Raw genomic sequence first — 18,404 nt, 5'->3', positions numbered from 1 at the left:
GGACAGCAGGACGCGTTCATAACTCAACAGTTCAACCTTGTTAGCTAGCAAATAGATTCAAAGTGAAATATAAAAGATGAGCAGGCTAATCACTAGCATGTGGGCTTGAGAGATTGTTGATGAGACCTGTGTTCATTTTCTACAGCCTAATGCCTACTACAAGAAGTCGGTCATTATTGGTGAACGTGCGTTATGCATGGTTCTAGTTACATTTTGGAACAAAAAAGTGCACTTTCATAGACTTGAAATCCAGATCAATGATTATTGCACCAAAAAAAACACACTTATATATATATATATTGAATCGCCCATAAGTTATAAAAACACGTAGATATGATTTTTAGGTCATATCACCCAGACTTCACTACATTTACGTTTTAGTCATTTAGCCGGACACTCTTATCCAGAGCGACTTACTCTAGTGAGTTCATACTGTAACTAGCTAAACTCTCAAATGTGGTTACTATACCTACCTCCTTTGAAGAGGGCTCTGTGTAGCAGTGGCAGCAGCCCAGCCTGCCAGAAGGAGTAGCAGCCGTCCACCAGTTTGTTACAGCGACCCTGGAACCCTCCCTCAAACCTCATCTGTCTGCTGGCCACCCACCGCTACGGAAGGAGAGAGAGGAGGAGGAGAAGGAGGAGAGAGTGTACAGCAGGAGAAGGAGTGAGAAGAGAGTGTAAGGGCGGCGTTATTATCACTAAAGAGCCTTATCACAATGAGAGTAGCTGACGCCATTTTACCTACAGTGCCAGCAAGGCAGCCATTTTCTATCCAAACCAGCCATAGTGTAAATGCCGTGCAGCGTACACAGTGAGAGCGGTTGGAGTTTCATCCAGGCTTTCTGCTCTTTGAAACTAGCCAGATGATGAAATCCCATGAGGTTCCTATCAGAGAGGGTCTAATATGAATTGATATTTGCAAACTGAGAAATGTGGACGCGGTTGCTATAGCAACGGCTAATTGGGAATCTTTCCAAAGCACGAGGACCGGACTGAATCATTATGGAATTGGTTTAAGTACCAGCTGGAGTCCTCAGTTGTCTCTCGGTTTCTGAAGCTGCGGAAGATGGAGCTTGACGGGTTTCACTCTCCAACTGCAATTACAGTTTTTGTTAAAAAAAAATGTGAAAACAAAAACATTGTTCTTATAGAACAAATTCCCTCCCAGGTTGTCAGTTCTCTTCTGTTTAGAGTCTAGTAAAAGGACCTGTTCTGAGAGCTGTGCTTCGAGGTGCCGACTGGTGGAGCGAGCGGTGTCGACTGGTGGAGCGAGCGGTGCCGACCGTTGGAGCGAGCGGTGCCGACTGGTGGAGCGAGCGGTGCCGACTGGTGGAGCGAGCGGTGCCGACTGGTGGAGCGAGCGGTGCTTGGGGGTTCCTACTGTTCTGGTAGTTTTGGGGGATTGATCTACACGTCAGCCCATGGTGTCTCTTTACAGACCTGACGGAGTCCAAAATGGCACCCTCTTCCCTATATAGTGTACTACTTTTGACCGACCGGCCTCTGCGCATCCTCTATATACACGATCACTTCAGTCAAATGCTGATGAAGAAAATGGGTTCTCAGGGGAAGTAGTGACATGGGATACTTCTGCAGAGAGGACACAGTGACATTGGACGTGTGAGTGGAGTACTGGATAGAACTGAAAGCAGTGCTGTAGCTAAATGGTTGACTTAGTTCAGAAAAGAGGAGTGGTGGAGACTTGAGGTCTGGATAGAACTGGAAGCAGTGCTTGGCTCAAAGCATCCCCGTTCCAAATGATGAATAACTATCTTTATAAAGCGTTATAGTCCATAACACAAATCGGAACCAAAGGAAACAAGACGTGTAACTGTGATGGTGACTCACCAGCAGAGACTTGAGATCCAGCATGTGCTCCTTCCCCAGGATGACCATGGCAGCCATCCCACAGAAGGTGTACCCTCCATGGGCCTCCAGCCCCGGGACGCCCCCTAGACCCCCCTCCCAGTTCTGACAGCTGGAGGAAGACAGGAAGGAGACAACATGGTAGCTGACAGTGAGTAGACATGAGGACAGGAAGGAGACATGGTAGCTGATAGTGAGTAGACATGAGGACAGGAAGGAAACATGGTAGCTGATAGTGAGTAGACATGAGGACAGGAAGGAGACATGGTAGCTGATAGTGAGTAGACATGAGGAGGACAGGAAGGAGACATGAGGAGGACAGGAAGGAGACATGAGGAGGACAGGAAGGAGACATGAGGAGGACAGGAAGGAGACATCATGGTAGCCGACAGTGAGTAGACATGAGGAGGACAGGAAGGAGACATGAGGAGGACAGGAAGGAGACATGAGGAAGACAGGAAGGAGACATCATGGTAGCCGACAGTGAGTAGACATGAGGAGGACAGGAAGGAGACATGAGGAAGACAGGAAGGAGACATGAGGAGGACAGGAAGGAGACATGAGGACAGGAAGGAGACATGAGGAAGACAGGAAGGAGACAACATGGTAGGCCTTCACTGTCTTTCTATAGAACTGTTTAAACACATGATCACTAAGAAGTTATTTTTATAAAGTATAGGGGACCAAACCCTTGTAATTATTACAGTCCATTTAACTCACAGTACGACTGTACTAGTCTTATGATATAACTGTAATGTTTATTATAAAAAGGAACACCAGCCAGTTAGATAGACAGACATAAGTGGTCTGGCTGAGCTCTATACTACAGTACCTGACAATCCATGTGGGAGTGTCCTGGAAGAGTGTGGGTGTCATGATGTTGGTGAGAGACGCCACTGATGCAGCACAGTACGTACTCCTACAACACACAGAGAGAGGTAGGGCTTAATACACAGTACGTACTCCTACAACACACAGAGAGAGGTAGGGCTTAATACACAGTACGTACTCCTACAACACACAGAGAGAGGTAGGGCTTAATACACAGTACGTACTCCTACAACACACAGAGAGAGGTAGGGCTTAATACACAGTACGTACTCCTACAACACACAGAGAGAGGTAGGGCTTAATACACAGTACGTACTCCTACAACACACAGAGAGACGTAGGGCTTAATACACAGTACGTACTCCTACAACACACAGAGAGAGGTAGGGCTTAATACACAGTACGTACTCCTACAACACACAGAGAGAGGTAGGGCTTAATACACAGTACGTACTCCTACAACACACAGAGAGAGGTAGGGCTTAATACACAGTACGTACTCCTACAACACACAGAGAGAGGTAGGGCTTAATACACAGTACGTACTCCTACAACACAGAGAGAGAGCTTAATACACAGTACGTACTCCTACAACACACAGAGAGAGCTTAATACACAGTACGTACTCCTACAACACACAGAGAGAGGTAGGGCTTAATACACAGTACGTACTCCTACAACACACAGAGGGCTTAATACACAGTACGTACTCCTACAACACACAGCGGGCTTAATACACAGTACGTACTCCTACAACACACAGAGGGCTTAATACACAGTACGTACTCCTACAACACAGAGAGAGAGCTTAATACACAGTGCGTACTCCAACAACACAGAGAGAGGTAGGGCTTAATACACAGTACGTACTCCTACAACACACAGAGGTAGCGAGAGCCCGAGAGCGAGAGAGCGAGCGCGCGAGAGAGAGAGAAAGTAAGCATTTCATTGTATTCGACGCATGTGACTAATAAAATTTGATTTGAAAGAGAGAGCGAGAGAAAGAACGAGAGAGAGAAACATTGTTATTACATATCAGTGATGGTCTGCTCCACTAACAGTGAAACCATGGCGATGGAAGGCTGCTCAACTTCGTCTCTCACCTGACGTCCACCTCTCCTCCTATGTGCATCACAAAGGACCCATCTGGCTGCTTCACCGAGAACAGGAAGGAGAGCAGCTTCTCCCTGAGAGGGAAGAGGAAGAGTAGGGAAGAGGGAGTAAGGAGGGAAGATGAGTTACTATAAAACATTTCACCTGCTGCTACGGCAACACCTGTGTCACGCTCAGTCGTCACAATTTTCGTTTGGCAGACACTAGATACAAATTGTTTGAAGTAAACGGTCTGTAGTGACGCCTCTAGCACTGCGCCACTCGGGAGGCACCCGAGAATTGTTTGTTTTATGTGACTGTACCTGTCGATAACGTTGTAGTGACTGTACCTGTCGATAACGTTGTAGTGACTGTACCTGTCGATAACGTTGTAGTGACTGTACCTGTCGATAACGTTGTAGTGACTGTACCTGTCGATAACGTTGTAGTGACTGTACCTGTCGATAACGTTGTAGTGACTGTACCTGTCGATAACGTTGTAGTGACTGTACCTGTCGATAACATTGTAGTAACAGAGGTGACTGTACCTGTCGATAACGTTGTAGTGACTGTACCTGTCGATAACGTTGTAGTAACAGAGGTGACTGTACCTGTCGATAATGTTGTATGCTTCCTGGGTGCCGATGATACAGAGTGCGTTGACAGCAGCGTAGGTAGGAGCCAGGTGGGCAGCTTGACATGGACCTCCAGCAAAACCCCCAGTAGGACTCTGACACCGTGCCAGGAACTTACACACACTGGACGGGCAGAGAGGGCAATGTGAGTTACACACATAGTGCAAAGCAGATCACATCGCCAGGGGTAACACACAAAATGCTAAACTACCGTTTATATTGAAAACTGAATAGGCAAAACTGAGCCATCTCAAAGTTGCTTCCTTTCACCAATCTTGAGCCTGGTAGGGACCCAGACGGCGGACCCAGACGGCCCGGTAGGGACCCAGACGGCGGACCGAGACGGCCTAAAAACAATCTGATGTTTATGAGGTAGGCATATGTACTTCATGATAAGCCCATCATTGATGACCACGTACTAGGCCTATATGTAATGTATCCACCAGTTACTATTTCTCCCAGACACTTAACCATAAAGCACATCAATGACCACAACAGAGAGAAGATTGAAGCTACCCCCTCTAGCCACAGTAGCACACGTGGCAAAGGGGGGGGGGGGGGATCCAATCCACACTTTCCTGCCAGTCTGCCCTCTCTACCCTCCCCAACTCAGGCTGCAGCTCAGCTGACTGCACAGCCTCGTGATGACACAGAGCAGTGGGTTGGCTTGGTATTACAGTACTGGGAGAGAGACGGGCACCAGAGGGTTGGCTTGGTATTACAGTACTGAGACGGGCACCAGAGGGTTGGCTTGGTATTACAGTACTGGGAGAGAGACGGCACCAGAGGGTTGGCTTGGTATTACAGTACTGAGACGGGCACCAGAGGGTTGGCTTGGTATTACAGTACTGAGACGGGCACCAGAGGGTTGGCTTGGTATTACAGTACTGAGACGGGCACCAGTGGGTTGGTGAGAATAGAATAAAACGCATTCTAAGGGCTGTAGGTTGAGAGGGTGTTTGGTCAGCATCAGGGTACAGAGCAGGCTGCACGCACCCACAGTAGGTAGACAGTGATGACCAGTAGGTTGGTATTATGGTTGGGCAGCAGCTCTAACCAGCCATCATTTGTCCACTTGCATTTCGTTAGGGTAGCGTGGGTACGTGCGTCATGTTAGTGTAGCGTAGTGGGTGTGCGACCTTGTTCCTGGAGGCGCCGCAGGTACTGCAGGATTTTGTTACAATTAGGCACCACACCTGACCAACTGAGCTAATTGATCAGTTCAGTGATTGTCTAAATTCAACAGAAAACTCATACTAACCTCACTAACCTTATTATTTGTGACAAATTGAGTATATAGTATGCTTATTGGTCATAGTATGGATATAGTTTGTATGCCAAAAGTTCCCAGATGTCGTACTATATTGACCAAAATAGTATACAAGCAATGGACACTATTTCCATTCTTTTGGGGCCCATAATGGAATTCTTCAGGAAATGGCCGTGGTTTCACATCGTTTTCAGATTTGAAGAAAAACGGGGGAAAATATGAAGCTGAAGTACAACGAGATACAAATCCATCGCTTTAACTAATTATGACAAATGTTAAGAACATTTTATAGATGTAATAAAGTAATGACTTTTCAAATAAGTTACGTTGGCTGACAGTTTGTTAGCTACGCTAGCATTATGAACCGCATATCATTACAGCAGTTGCTTGTATGTTAGCTATCTCCCTGACGTTAGTTGGCTACTAATACATGAACTTAGTTAGCATATAGGTAATAATATACTGCTAACTAGCCAACGTTTATTGACATGATTATTCCCGTCATTCTTAGCTAAGTGGTATATAGTCGTTGTGTCTTCTCAATGGACATTGTTAATGAAGTCGTAAGATGTCTAGCTAGTCATTTGTTATGCTAACAAGCTAGCAAGACGTTGCATAGCAACAGCATCTACTTCCGGGTAGACAGGTGAAGGACCTAGGACACTGAAAGGATACCGTTCATTTACAGTATACTAAAACAAACGAATAGTATATACTCATTATGTACGTCGTATACAGTATGTTAGTATGGGTATTCCAACACATCTCTGGTCTTCCAGGACGGTTGAATCAAAAACATGAAGTGACTCCAGGATCAGGGTTGCCTACCTCTAGTGTAGCGGTACAGTTGCTGTACTTACTCTGAGGCGATGGCGGTGGGCACAGGTTCCTCCAGCAGCTCCAGACTGTGTAGAATCCAGTAGCACAGCCAAGGCCTGCTGGCATCCAGACACTAGTAAGGATAGGGAATACAGGCAGCCATTTTAGAGTAGTGGGACTAAACTAGGCGTCAGCTGCACAGGCCAGTGAGGATTAATGGAGGGGTTAGCTTCTATCGTCACTCTGTGCTTTGTGGGAAATACTAATCACGCAGTACATAGGCCTACCTCATAAGCATCGGAGAGATGACGCAATCCTTTCTTCAGGTACTGGTAGTGCTGGTCCCTCAATAGAGTGGGCCTGAGGAGACAACACACTGAATATCAATAGCCTAGTAACGCTAGCCTAGTGAGCCTGAGGAGACAACACACTGAAGATCAATAGCCCAGTAATGCTAGCCCAGTAACGCTAGCCCAGTGGGCCTGAGGAGAAACACAAGAGTGTAAATCTATACGTGTGCATGTTGTAACGCTTGTCGATACAATAGTGAAGATGCATAAAGACCAGATAGAGTGGAGAAAACAATAGAGGAGAAATAATCTATACATGTAGCCTACCCACAACATGGTTTAGCCAGAGTACCAGTGTGTTTGTGCCATCATGCCAACTCTCTGTCACTCATTGCCATGACAATGAGCAATGGAGTAGGCTAGAGTATAAACAGATCTGGGACCAGGCTACATTACGGTTGCTAACGCTAGCTTAACATAGTTAGGATACATAAACCGAGGTAGCACACATTCTAATATAGGACACAGCATAACAGCCTACACACAGAGCAAGCTAAATAAGTTGAGGTACCTAAAACAACAAACACACATTATGAATACAGTTTGCATTTTTAAAACTACAATACGTCTTGAGTGATTTCTCAACCGACTTCCAAAATAAAATGAAGCTCTTTCCTCTCTCCCAATTACTAACGCTCAGCTCAGCACTGTTGATCTGCAGGTGCCAACAGTGACAATCTCACATCCATTCCCCTGCTTTAGACTGTGGTGTGTGTGTGTTTGTGAGAAAGAGTGTGTGTGACATCACACTCCTGACACTCATCCTCCTCTCCCAGTGGAGGGGGGGAAGAGAAGGGGAAGAGAGACGAAGAGAGGATAAGAGAGAGGGGATAAGAGAGAGTACCATTCAGTACTGAGGATTAGTCATAGATCAGCTGGCATTTCATTATCACAGGGTCACTGTACAATTATAAAATCACGACACGACAGTAATCTCACACACACACTACTGAAGTACTCAAGCATTACAGTTGTTTCATAGCAGGGCAATTCCACAGTAATGGACATTGACTTCAAAGTTTAAACCATACAACTCCATGCACAAAGACTACTTTTAACAATTTACAAAAACACATTTTAATGGAAGAACTGCGCAGATAAAGTTTGGTATCGGAATTACAGTAAAATCATCTCTCAGGTTTTTATGCAACCAGGTTTTTCTAAAACTTAAATATCTGCTCCAAATTAAGATTTCAAGATGTCTGCAGAATGAAATGGGGTGTCAGCTAATAACATAAACCCTTGATATTAAAAAATAATCTATTTGGGATTTCTAACTACTGTAAGTGAAGTGGATTTACACCTGGTAACAGAATTACAGTAACTGAATTATAAAGATCAAAAATAAATACAACAATTTGAAAAGATTTAAACTTAGTTGCAGTTCCTATATGAAAATCAGTCAATTGAAATTAATGAATTAGGCACTAATCTATGGATTTCACATGACTGGGAATACAGATATGCATCTGCAGGTCACAGAGACCTTCAAAAACAAAAAAACAGTAGAGGCGTGGATCAGAAAACCAGTCAGTATCTGGTGTGACCACCATCAACACAGAGTTGATCAGGCTGTTGATTGTGGCCTGTGGAATGTTGTCCAACTCCTCTTCAATGGCTGTGCGAAGTTGCTGGATATTGGTGGGTACTGGAACACGCTGTCGTACACGTCGATCCAGACCATCCCAAACATACTCAACGGGTGACATGTCTGATGAGTATATAGGCCATGGAAGAACTGGGATATTTTCAGCTTCCAGGAATTGTGTAGAGATCCTTGCAACATGGGGCCGTGCTTTATGCTGAAACATGAGGTGATGGAGGTAGATGAATGGCACGACAATGGGCCTCAGGATCTCGTCACGGTATCTCAAGTCGCCATCGATAAAATGCAATTGTGTTCGTTGTCCATAGTTTATACCTGCCCATACCATAACCCCACCGCCACCATGGGGTACTCTGTTCACAATGTTAACGTCAGCAAACTGCTCACCCATACGACGCCATACACGTGGTCTGCGGTTTTGAGGCCAGTTGGACATACTGCCAAATTCTCTAAAACAACGTTGAGACGGCTTATGGTAGAGAAATGAACATTAAATTATCTGGCAATAGCTCTGGTTCACATTCCTGCAGTCAGCATGCCAAGTGCTTTGTTTTTACACTGCTGCTACTCGCTGTTTATTATCCATGCATAGTCACTTTACAAATTACCTTGACTAACCTGTACACCCCCGCACATTGACTCTGTACATAGCCTGGTTATTGTTATGTCATTTTCTTGTGTTACTTGTTGATTATAATTTTTTTAACTTTAGTTTATTTAGTAAATATTTTAACTATTTCTTGAACTGCATTGTTGGTTAAGGGCTTGTAAGTAAGCATTTCACAGTAAGATCTACAACTGTTGTAGTCGGCACGTGACAAATATATTTTTATTTATTTGACATCTGTGGCATTGTGTTGCATGACAAAACGGCACATTTTTGAGTGGCCTTTTGTTGTCCCCAGCACAAGGTGCACCTGTGTAATGATCATGCTGTTTAATCACCTTATTGATATGCCACAAGTGTCAGGTAGATGGATTATCTTCGCAAAAGAGGAATGCTCAACATTTGTGCAATTTTTTGGGGAGAAATAAGCTTTGTTTGTGTATGGGAAATGTCTGGGCTCTTATTTAATCAAATATAGGATCAAGACTTTACGTGTTGTGTTGATATTTTTTGTTCAGTATACATCATGGGTCCCTGACCAGTACTAGACAGAAATGAATAATTATGGATATGAATGTTAATCTCTTCATGGTATCCATGGTCATGTACACAGAAACATGCAATATCATCATTTGCATATATGGGTATTATTCATCACACTAGCTAATATTCCATTCAATTAGCGACAGATTTTCATGTGAATATTAAAAAAATCTCCATAAAAACAAGATGCGCATTTTCCCCATCAGAGAGGTTTCCATCAAATGTACTTGTTGCAGATAAAAAGGCTGTGTGATGGTATAGTGTACATAAAAATAACTTGGTTATATTTCCATGTACTGAATAAAAAAAAAAAAGATACAAGTTAAATGGGTTTCCATCGCATTTAACTTCACTGATGGTTTTGTCACAAGAAATGTTGCGTTACATAGCGAATGTCTTGGCACTTGCGCTCTATCCAACAGCTCTCAGATACAGTGTGGGTAAAGCCTACATGATGACATTATTATGGACAGGAAAGTGAGAATTTGTATTTGTCAAAACAACAGCCAAGCATCGATCGTCATGTCACCAGAATAAGACCCTCGACATTTATTGGAAAGGAGCATCAAGCTCATCACCGTGCACTTTTTTTGGTAAGTGTTTGACCAGAAATCAAAGCCATTACTTATGCCTAATTTTTACGCTGGAAAAATGGTTGAAATATATATTTTATATGCCTTCATTTCCCAAAAATATAGACTCTCAGCTTTCATTTCACATGCTCCTATGAACTTCTCATGTTGGTGCTCATGGGTCCTTTTACATGGAAATGACCAGCAGCCTTTGAAAGAGAGCATGTTGGCCTTTCAACCTTGAATGCAAGATTGGACTTGGATGGATAATAACTTCGCAGGCAAATCAGAATTAGGCCTTGATTAGAAGTCATCAATTCAATTCAGCTTTGTTTCTCTGCCCTCATCGACTACACCAAAGAGTTGCTAAACCCAGAGGCACAACTACGTGACACTTCCGGGAACGCATGCGAAAGAGGGGGGGGGGGGGGTCCCCACACCCTGATCATTTTTATGTAGAAGGACTGAGAAGCTCAGTTCTAATTACTTTTTAAAAAGGACATTCTACTCAAATGAATAAATGCTGACACCATCTAAAAATATAACTTCCACTTTCAAAAATTAGCCAAACATATTGGTAAATTATTTGTCACAATTAATTTTGCATATTGGCCCATGCATATATCTTATTGCATGGTCCATACATCCAGGTATGCTATTAGCAGTAAGCAGTATCACCTGTTGCCCAACTGATGCAGCATAGTGGCTATAAATAAATAGGCTGAAGCATAGGCCTATCTGCATTTACGCTATTGCACTAATTATTTAGTTGGATCTCAAATGTGACCTTTTAAAAGGTGCAATATGTAACATTTTGAGCAACCCAACCAAATTCACATAGAAATGTGAGTTATAGATCTGTCACTCATTGAAAGCAAGTCTAAGAGCTTGAAATAATATGCCTTAACCTGTATTCAAAAGTAACTGGGAAATATTTATTTATTCTTTGGTTTCACTGTTTCTGTTGTTAATATTTACTGTTTTTGCTGTATTGTTTTGAAAAAGACTAATAAAAGTATAAAAAAGAAAGCAAAAGAAAGCAAGTCTAAGAAGCAAGTCTATGTGTGTTATTTCTATGGTTACTGTTCTGATATATATATATATATTTTTTTTTTTTACACATTTATTTAATTAGTCAAGTCAGGTAAGAACAAATTCTTATTTATAATGACAGTCTACCCTGGCCAAACCAGGACGACGCTGGGCCAATTGTGCGCCGCCCCATCCGACTGCCAATCACGGCCGGATGTAATGCAGCCTGGATTTGAACCAGGTACTGCAGTGACGCCTCTTGCACTGAGATGCAGTGTCTTAGACCACTGCACCACTCGGGAGCCCAGCTCCCAGCGGTTTAGATGGTACAATGATTCTCTACAATATACTTACTTGTTGTCACAAACTGAAATTAGGCAAATTATTACGAATTTTAGCAATCAGGAAATGATGACGCAATTTCTGCATAGTGAAACTTTTAACTAGTTAGCATCCTATTGATGAATTGTATGTCCCCAAAAAAACATGCATAACCACTGTGAATATAATGTAGGTTACCTGTTAGGGTAACAAACCCCTGTGCCTGTACTTCTCACAGAAATAACTCATGTCACAATCCCCCCCCCCCCCCAACAACACCTTCCTGGTTGCCACAACTCTTGTTTAACTAAACACGTCATCTGTCTCATCACTATTTTTTAAGTCACTCCCTCAAAATTTGAGGTAGGGTGGCATTTTACCCCAAGTTGCCCTACAAAGACCGCTGAACAGATAATCAAATAGCCACCCGGACTATTTAGGTTGACCCGTTTATTATCTATCCTCATTGCCTAGTCACTTTACCCCTACCTACATGTACATATTACCTCAACTATCTCGTACACCTGCACATTGACTCGGTACCGGTAATCCTTGTACATAGCCTTGTTATTTTATTGTGTTAATATTTCCTTATTATAAAAAAAAATATAGCCAATTTTTTTTACTTTTTCACTCTGCATTGTTGGGAAAAAGCTCGTAAATTTGCATTTTACAGTGAAGTCTACACCTGTTGTAATTCGATGCATTTCACAACTAAGATTTGATTTGACCCGTGTAACATTTAGCCCCACTCGCCCCTATACGGTCACAGCTAATTGAATTGCTGAGCGGTAACGTGCTTAGCTATTCCGCTGCTAAAAACTCCAGGTTTGAAATGGTGCAGTTCGCATATATTTATGAGTTGATAAAAATAAATAAAGTAGGAATGGAAAGCTGGGAACCCCCTCCTTTTAACAAAGACCATTAAAACTGTTATTGCAAGAATTGTTCTGCATTGACTGCTTGTCAGAATGCATGTTTCTCTCCCTATGGCACTTGTAACTTGAATGGGCCTCGAGAGCTCTCTCACATAGAACACACCACAACAAGCAAACTAGATAAATAGATCAAATATTCTACTATGGGGCTGTCAGATTGGTCAATTCATAACTTATTTTGTTAGAAGGGGAAGAGTAACATGTGGACTGCTGTAGCATCTTCAAAGTGAACAGAAATACGTTTCACGTTCCATATTTTTTTTTAATGACTGCAGCGGAAACACTGATATATTACATGTTCCTGTGTCGTAGGTTAGAGTCTCGCTGGAGCCACCCATAGGAAAACGCACTACTGTAAGTCGCTTTGGATAAAAGCGTCTACTAAATATATGTTGACATACTCACTCGGTCATGGTGGTGAAAACAGCGGTGGTGCTTTGAATGGAGAGAAAAGGACAGAAAACAAGTACAAGGACGCAATGAAACCCCACAGATACTCAACCCTCCGTGGAAACGGTTTGACATGTGATCTAGGGTATGTTTAGCTATGGTCCAGGGCGTCCGGCCGTCCGTCAGTCAGTCAGTCAGTCAGTCAGTGAAAGCGCAGCCGAACCACACCTTCTCCAGAGCTTGGGTTTATTGAGCAGATCAGACTTCCTGTGTAAATTAAGACATCACAGAGCAGGCTCAAGATATGGCTTGGAAAACGTACATCAATCCAGGAATGAAAAATGCTTTGTACTCCGAGTTGTCCCATTTTCCCAACTGTTACACCAAGAAGAATGAACGAGTGCTAGTCTTTTTAGTAGTCATTCATTCTTCTCGGTGTAACAGTTGGGATAATGGGACAATTCGGAGTACAAAGCATTTCTCATTCCTGGATTGACGCATGTTTTCCCGAGAATAATCTCATGCCGGCTCCACTGTGTCTTAATCTACACAGGAAGTCTGTCCGACCCTAGTTCAGCTGTAAGCAAGCAGGTCAGATCTACTGGCTAGAGTTTCTTCAGAAGGGTGAAACTTTAAGAACCTTGTTGATATCTTGTTCAGAAGGGTGAAATGTTAACAACCCTGTAGACAATTGTCTTACTCCCAGTATTTCGTTATATTCCCAAAATGTTAACACAAAAAGAGGACTACAACTCAGTCTTCTAATATGTGGTCACATTTCAGGTAAAGGACATAGCCTAGTAGGATTCAGAGCAATGACAGATTCTCACATACAAAACAAAGACTGTGATCATGCTGAAAAGCAGAGAATAAATGTGAACATTTACTTACTGCGGTAAGCTGTGTATCTGCTTGTAAACACTGATTACTTCTTGAATACTGCGTTCGACTTTTCTCTGGATAAAATAAGATGTTTGAGTGAGACATATAAATCAAAATGAGAGCTTTAATCAGGCATGAGAATGAAACTGACTGCATGCACACTAGTTTATTTTTTAAACATTATGGACGGCAGCTAAACAATATAATTGGCTGTCATTTCTTTACCATACAGAACATTGGCATTATCCAGAATGACAACATTGGCGCAGTTTCTCTCACTTCCCCTAGAGGGTGCACAGTTTGGTTCTAAGCAAGCACTGACAGGACCTGACTTAAAGGGGCTATCAGTCTTTACTACATCCATTTTTTTGACTTATAAATTAATATGTACCCATTGATTCTTGAGGAATATAACTTCACAATGCCTCATGAGTTTAGTTCAACTGTCATACATCATCAGAACCCACAATATAAGCTTGTTTTACTCTAATGTTTGTAAACAAAGAAAATATAAAAATACCATTGTCTCAAAACATGGTTAAAACGATCATTTATTTTGATATCATGGATGGTCAATCCTTGCATCCATAGCTCTGTGTATCCATTTGAGAGTGAATACATTTCTCCAGCCCAATCCCTCAGCTTTTTAACGAACCAGGGATGGCAAGGGGCTCTGTTACTGTTTTGTACTACTGCTTGCAGCTTTAACTCATCATCAAGCCCTTGATTAGTTGAATCCCACGTGTCAGTGCTGGACTAGAACCAAAAAAAATTGCATATTTTGATAAACACTCCTTAGAATTGATACGAATGTATATTTTGACATAATGAAAAGGTATTCATAGCATTTAAGAAGATGTCTGCATTGCCAATCCTCCCCTTGTATCGACTAATCCTGTTCTATTAACAATCTTAACTAGTTAGCTAGCTAGCCATGGAGCTAATTACATTACAACTGCGGCTAATGCTAGCTAGCTTTATTAGCCGTATGTACGAGATACCCATGGTATACATCGTACAACGAAATGATTACTTGCATGTTCATTCTCGACAATCCAACAATAAGAAATAGTAAAAAAACTAAAAATTCGAACATAAAGTAAATGGCAGAAGAATACAATAAACAGTTTAGCTTGGCATGTCTCAACATAGTAACAACATGCGAGTGATTTAAAAGCACGTACATTTTTTTTTTTTTTTTAAACACTTGTTTATGATTACGCAAATCATCACTTCTTGCCTCTAGTGTAGGTAGACAGCAATGTTTGTTAGCCATGGCAGCTAACAGGGCTAATCCGGCCGTCAACTGGCTTAATTTACCTGTTCTACCGAAGTCACCGTCTCCACTCCGTCATCCGTGTACTTCTCCGCGGCGTGACATTCGCCGAAGCACCGTAACGGCGCGGATACACTTTCCATTATTGTTTTATGTGAGTTTGTTGAAAAGTGTACCGTTATTTCCCCCTATCTGGCTACTTTTCTCTGATTTTCAACAGATGTAGCAGAGTCAGTGAGCACGGCCAGTTTGACAGTTACTTCCTGTAAAATAGGCGGGGTTTCCTAAGGAATACAGCAAGTCGGATGGAACAATTGAAATCCTCGTTTGCTGTCATAATAGTGCATTGTAGTGAATCCTAAAATGCATGCATCATTTTTTTTTTAAACTCAATCCAAACCTGACTTAAATTGAAATATAATAAAACTGTCACTTGATTACTAGTTGACACATCATAAAACAACATGTATTATCCGCAACTATAGGCTGGCACTAAGACCGAACTCAATGAGCTGTTTTCCGCCATAAGCAAACAGGAAAACGCTCACCCAGAGCTGGCGCTCCTAGTGGCCGGGGACTTTAATGCAGGGAAACTTAAATCGTTCTTACCAAATTTAGCATGAGCATGTTAAATGTGCAACTGGAGGGAAAAGAACTCTGGACCACCTTTACTCCACACACAGAGACGTAGACAAAGCTCTCCATTTGGCAAATCTGAACATAATTCTACCCTCCTGATTCCTGCTTACAAGCAAAAATTAAAGCAGGAAGCACCAGTGACTCGATCAATAAAAAGTGGTCAGATGAAGCAGATGCAAAACTGCAGGACTGTTTTGCTAGCACAGACTGGAATATGTTCCGGGCATTGAGGAGTACACCACATCAGTCATTGGTTTCATCAATAATTGCATTGATGACGTCATCCCCACAGTGATCGTACGTACATACCCCGACCAGAAGCCATGGATTACAAGCAACATCCGTACTGAGGTTAAGACTAGAGCTGCCGCTGTCAAGGAGCGGGACTCTAACCCAGAAGCTTATAAGAAATCCTGCAATGCCCTCCGACGAACCATCAAACAGGCACAGCATCAATACAGGACTAAGATTGAATCGTACTACACCGGCTCTGACGCTCATCGGATGTGGCAGGGCTTGCAAACCATTACAGACTACAAAGGGAAGCACAGCCAAGAGCTGCCCAGTGACACGAGCCTACCAGATGAGCTAAACTACTTCTATGCTCACTTCGAAGCAAATAACACTGAAACATGTATGAGAGCACCAGCTGTTCCGGAAGACTGCGTGATCACGATCTCCGCAGCCGATGTGCGTAAGACCTTTAAACAGGTCAACATTCACAAGGCCGCAGGGCCAGACGGATTACCAGGACGTGTACTGCGAGCATGCGCTGACCAACTGGCACGATTCATTACTGACATTTTCAGCCTCTCCCTGTCCAAGTCTGTAATACCAACATGTTTTAAGCAGACCACCACAGTCACCGTTCCCAAAAACACTAAGGTAACCTGCCTAAATGACTACCGACTCATGTCTGTAGCCATGAAGTGCTTTGAAATGCTGGTCATGGCTGACATCAACACCATTATCCCAGAAACCCTAGACCCACTCCAATTTGCATACCGCCCTAACAGATCCACAGATGATGCAATCTCTATTGCACTCCACCCTTTCCCACCTGGACACCTATGTGAGAATGCTATTCATTGACTACAGCTCAGCGTTCAACCCCATAGTGCCCTCAAAGCTCATCAATAAGCTAAGGATCTTGGGACTAAACACCTCCCTCTGCATCTGGATCCTGGATTTCCTGACGGGCCGCCAATAGGTGGTAAGGGTAGGTAACAACACATCTGCCACGCTGATCCTCAACACAGGGGCCCCTCAAGGGTGCGTGCTCAGTCCCCTCCTATGCTCCCTGTTCACTCATGACTGCACAGCCAGGCACAACTCCAACACCATCATTAAGTTTGCCGATATTTGCCACATAACGGAGGGCATTGCGGGATTGCCTGATCACCGACAACGACGAGACAGCCTATAGGGAGGAGGTCAGAGACCTAGCCGTGTGGTGCCAGGACAACAACCTCTCCCTCAACGTGATCAAGATAAAGGAGATGCATGCACATATTACCTCAATTACCTTGACTAACCGGTACCACCGCACATTGACTTTACCGGTACCCCCCTGTATATAGTCCGCTATTGTTATTTTACTGCTGCTCTTTAATTACTTGTTACTTTTATTTCTTCTTATTATTCATATTTTATACACACACATACACACACAAAGTGGCACTCGACTAACCGGTTGCACGGTTGAGGTAATATGTGCATGTAGGTAGAGTTATTAAAGTGACTATGCATCGATGCTAACAACAGCAAGTAGCAGCGGTGTAAAAGGGGGGGCAATGTAAATAGTCTGGGTAGCCATTTGATTAGATGTTCAGGAGTCTTATGGCTTGGGGGTAGAAGCTGTTTAGAAGCCTATTGGGAGAATGGGAGCGTGCTCGGTCCTCTTTATATATATATATTTATTTTTTAACTGCATTGTTGGTTAGGGGCTCATCAGTAAGCATTTCACTGTAAGGTCTACCTACACCTGTTGTATTCAGCCCATGTGACTAATAAAATTTGATTTGATTTGAATAGGATTAAAGGAATAGGGAGGCCTGGCTATAGCCTATATTTTATTTAGCTCACTTTATGTAGGCTACTTTGCACAATTACCCTACATGATGTAGTTTACTGGCAAGAAAATATAGGCCTAATGAGTTTCTTCACTACGGTCTTGTTACTTGCGCACTTTATCCCCACCCATCTTGTTTGCTTTATCTCCACCCATCTCGTGTATGGCATCAATTCCGATTCAAAAGTCGAACGGCACGAGATGGCACGCGCGAGCATGATGAAACATCATTGCACAATAAACACTTGAGTCAAGAGAGGAACTGTGGTTGAGCGAGCAGAGGACAGGTGCCACCAGCGCAGGCCAGCGTGGTGAACCAAAATTAACTTGAGAGCTTGCGAAGCTCGAATTTCCGCATGCAGTAAATTAATTTGAGAGCAGAGATTTTGTTGTTCGCCTGAAGAAATACAATACTTACTATATGTCAAGACTCAGAAATTACTGCACTCAAATTTCGTCCCACACGGATGTCTTTTCTCCCTATCACACCAGTTTTCTCTCCAAAATCAATTACTATAATTTTATATTGCAAATTTGAGGAAAACGCTACCGGAGTTCTATCAACACATTTACTGTAGGACTCGCGCTGCTAAAACACTCGACCACTGCTACTCCAACATCCGGGATGCCTAGGAGGCCCTCCGCCGCCCTCCCTTCGGCAAAA

The 18,404-nt window shown here is 43.0% G+C and overlaps 1 protein-coding gene across 1 annotated transcript in view; it reads right to left on the bottom strand.

Annotated features, from left to right (window-relative positions):
- LOC106571088 (protein farnesyltransferase subunit beta) overlaps positions 1-15,398 on the bottom strand; it is a 31,277-nt gene extending 15,879 nt beyond the window's left edge. The window contains exons 1-9 of the mRNA XM_045695555.2: positions 15,075-15,398; positions 13,764-13,828; positions 6,801-6,873; positions 6,555-6,646; positions 4,401-4,547; positions 3,801-3,884; positions 2,699-2,785; positions 1,849-1,978; positions 474-606 (exon numbers count right to left, since the gene is read on the bottom strand). Of these exons, the coding sequence (XP_045551511.1) occupies positions 474-606; positions 1,849-1,978; positions 2,699-2,785; positions 3,801-3,884; positions 4,401-4,547; positions 6,555-6,646; positions 6,801-6,873; positions 13,764-13,828; positions 15,075-15,173 (910 nt within the window). The 5' untranslated portion in view covers positions 15,174-15,398. The remainder of the gene's footprint in view (positions 1-473; positions 607-1,848; positions 1,979-2,698; positions 2,786-3,800; positions 3,885-4,400; positions 4,548-6,554; positions 6,647-6,800; positions 6,874-13,763; positions 13,829-15,074) is intronic.
- Positions 15,399-18,404: the final 3,006 nt, after the last annotated feature.

Source organism: Salmo salar, chromosome 15 (genome assembly GCF_965601325.2).
Source record: "Salmo salar chromosome 15, fSalSal1, whole genome shotgun sequence".
Classification (NCBI taxonomy): domain Eukaryota; kingdom Metazoa; phylum Chordata; class Actinopteri; order Salmoniformes; family Salmonidae; genus Salmo; species Salmo salar.
This window is presented reverse-complemented; position numbering and strand designations above follow the sequence as displayed.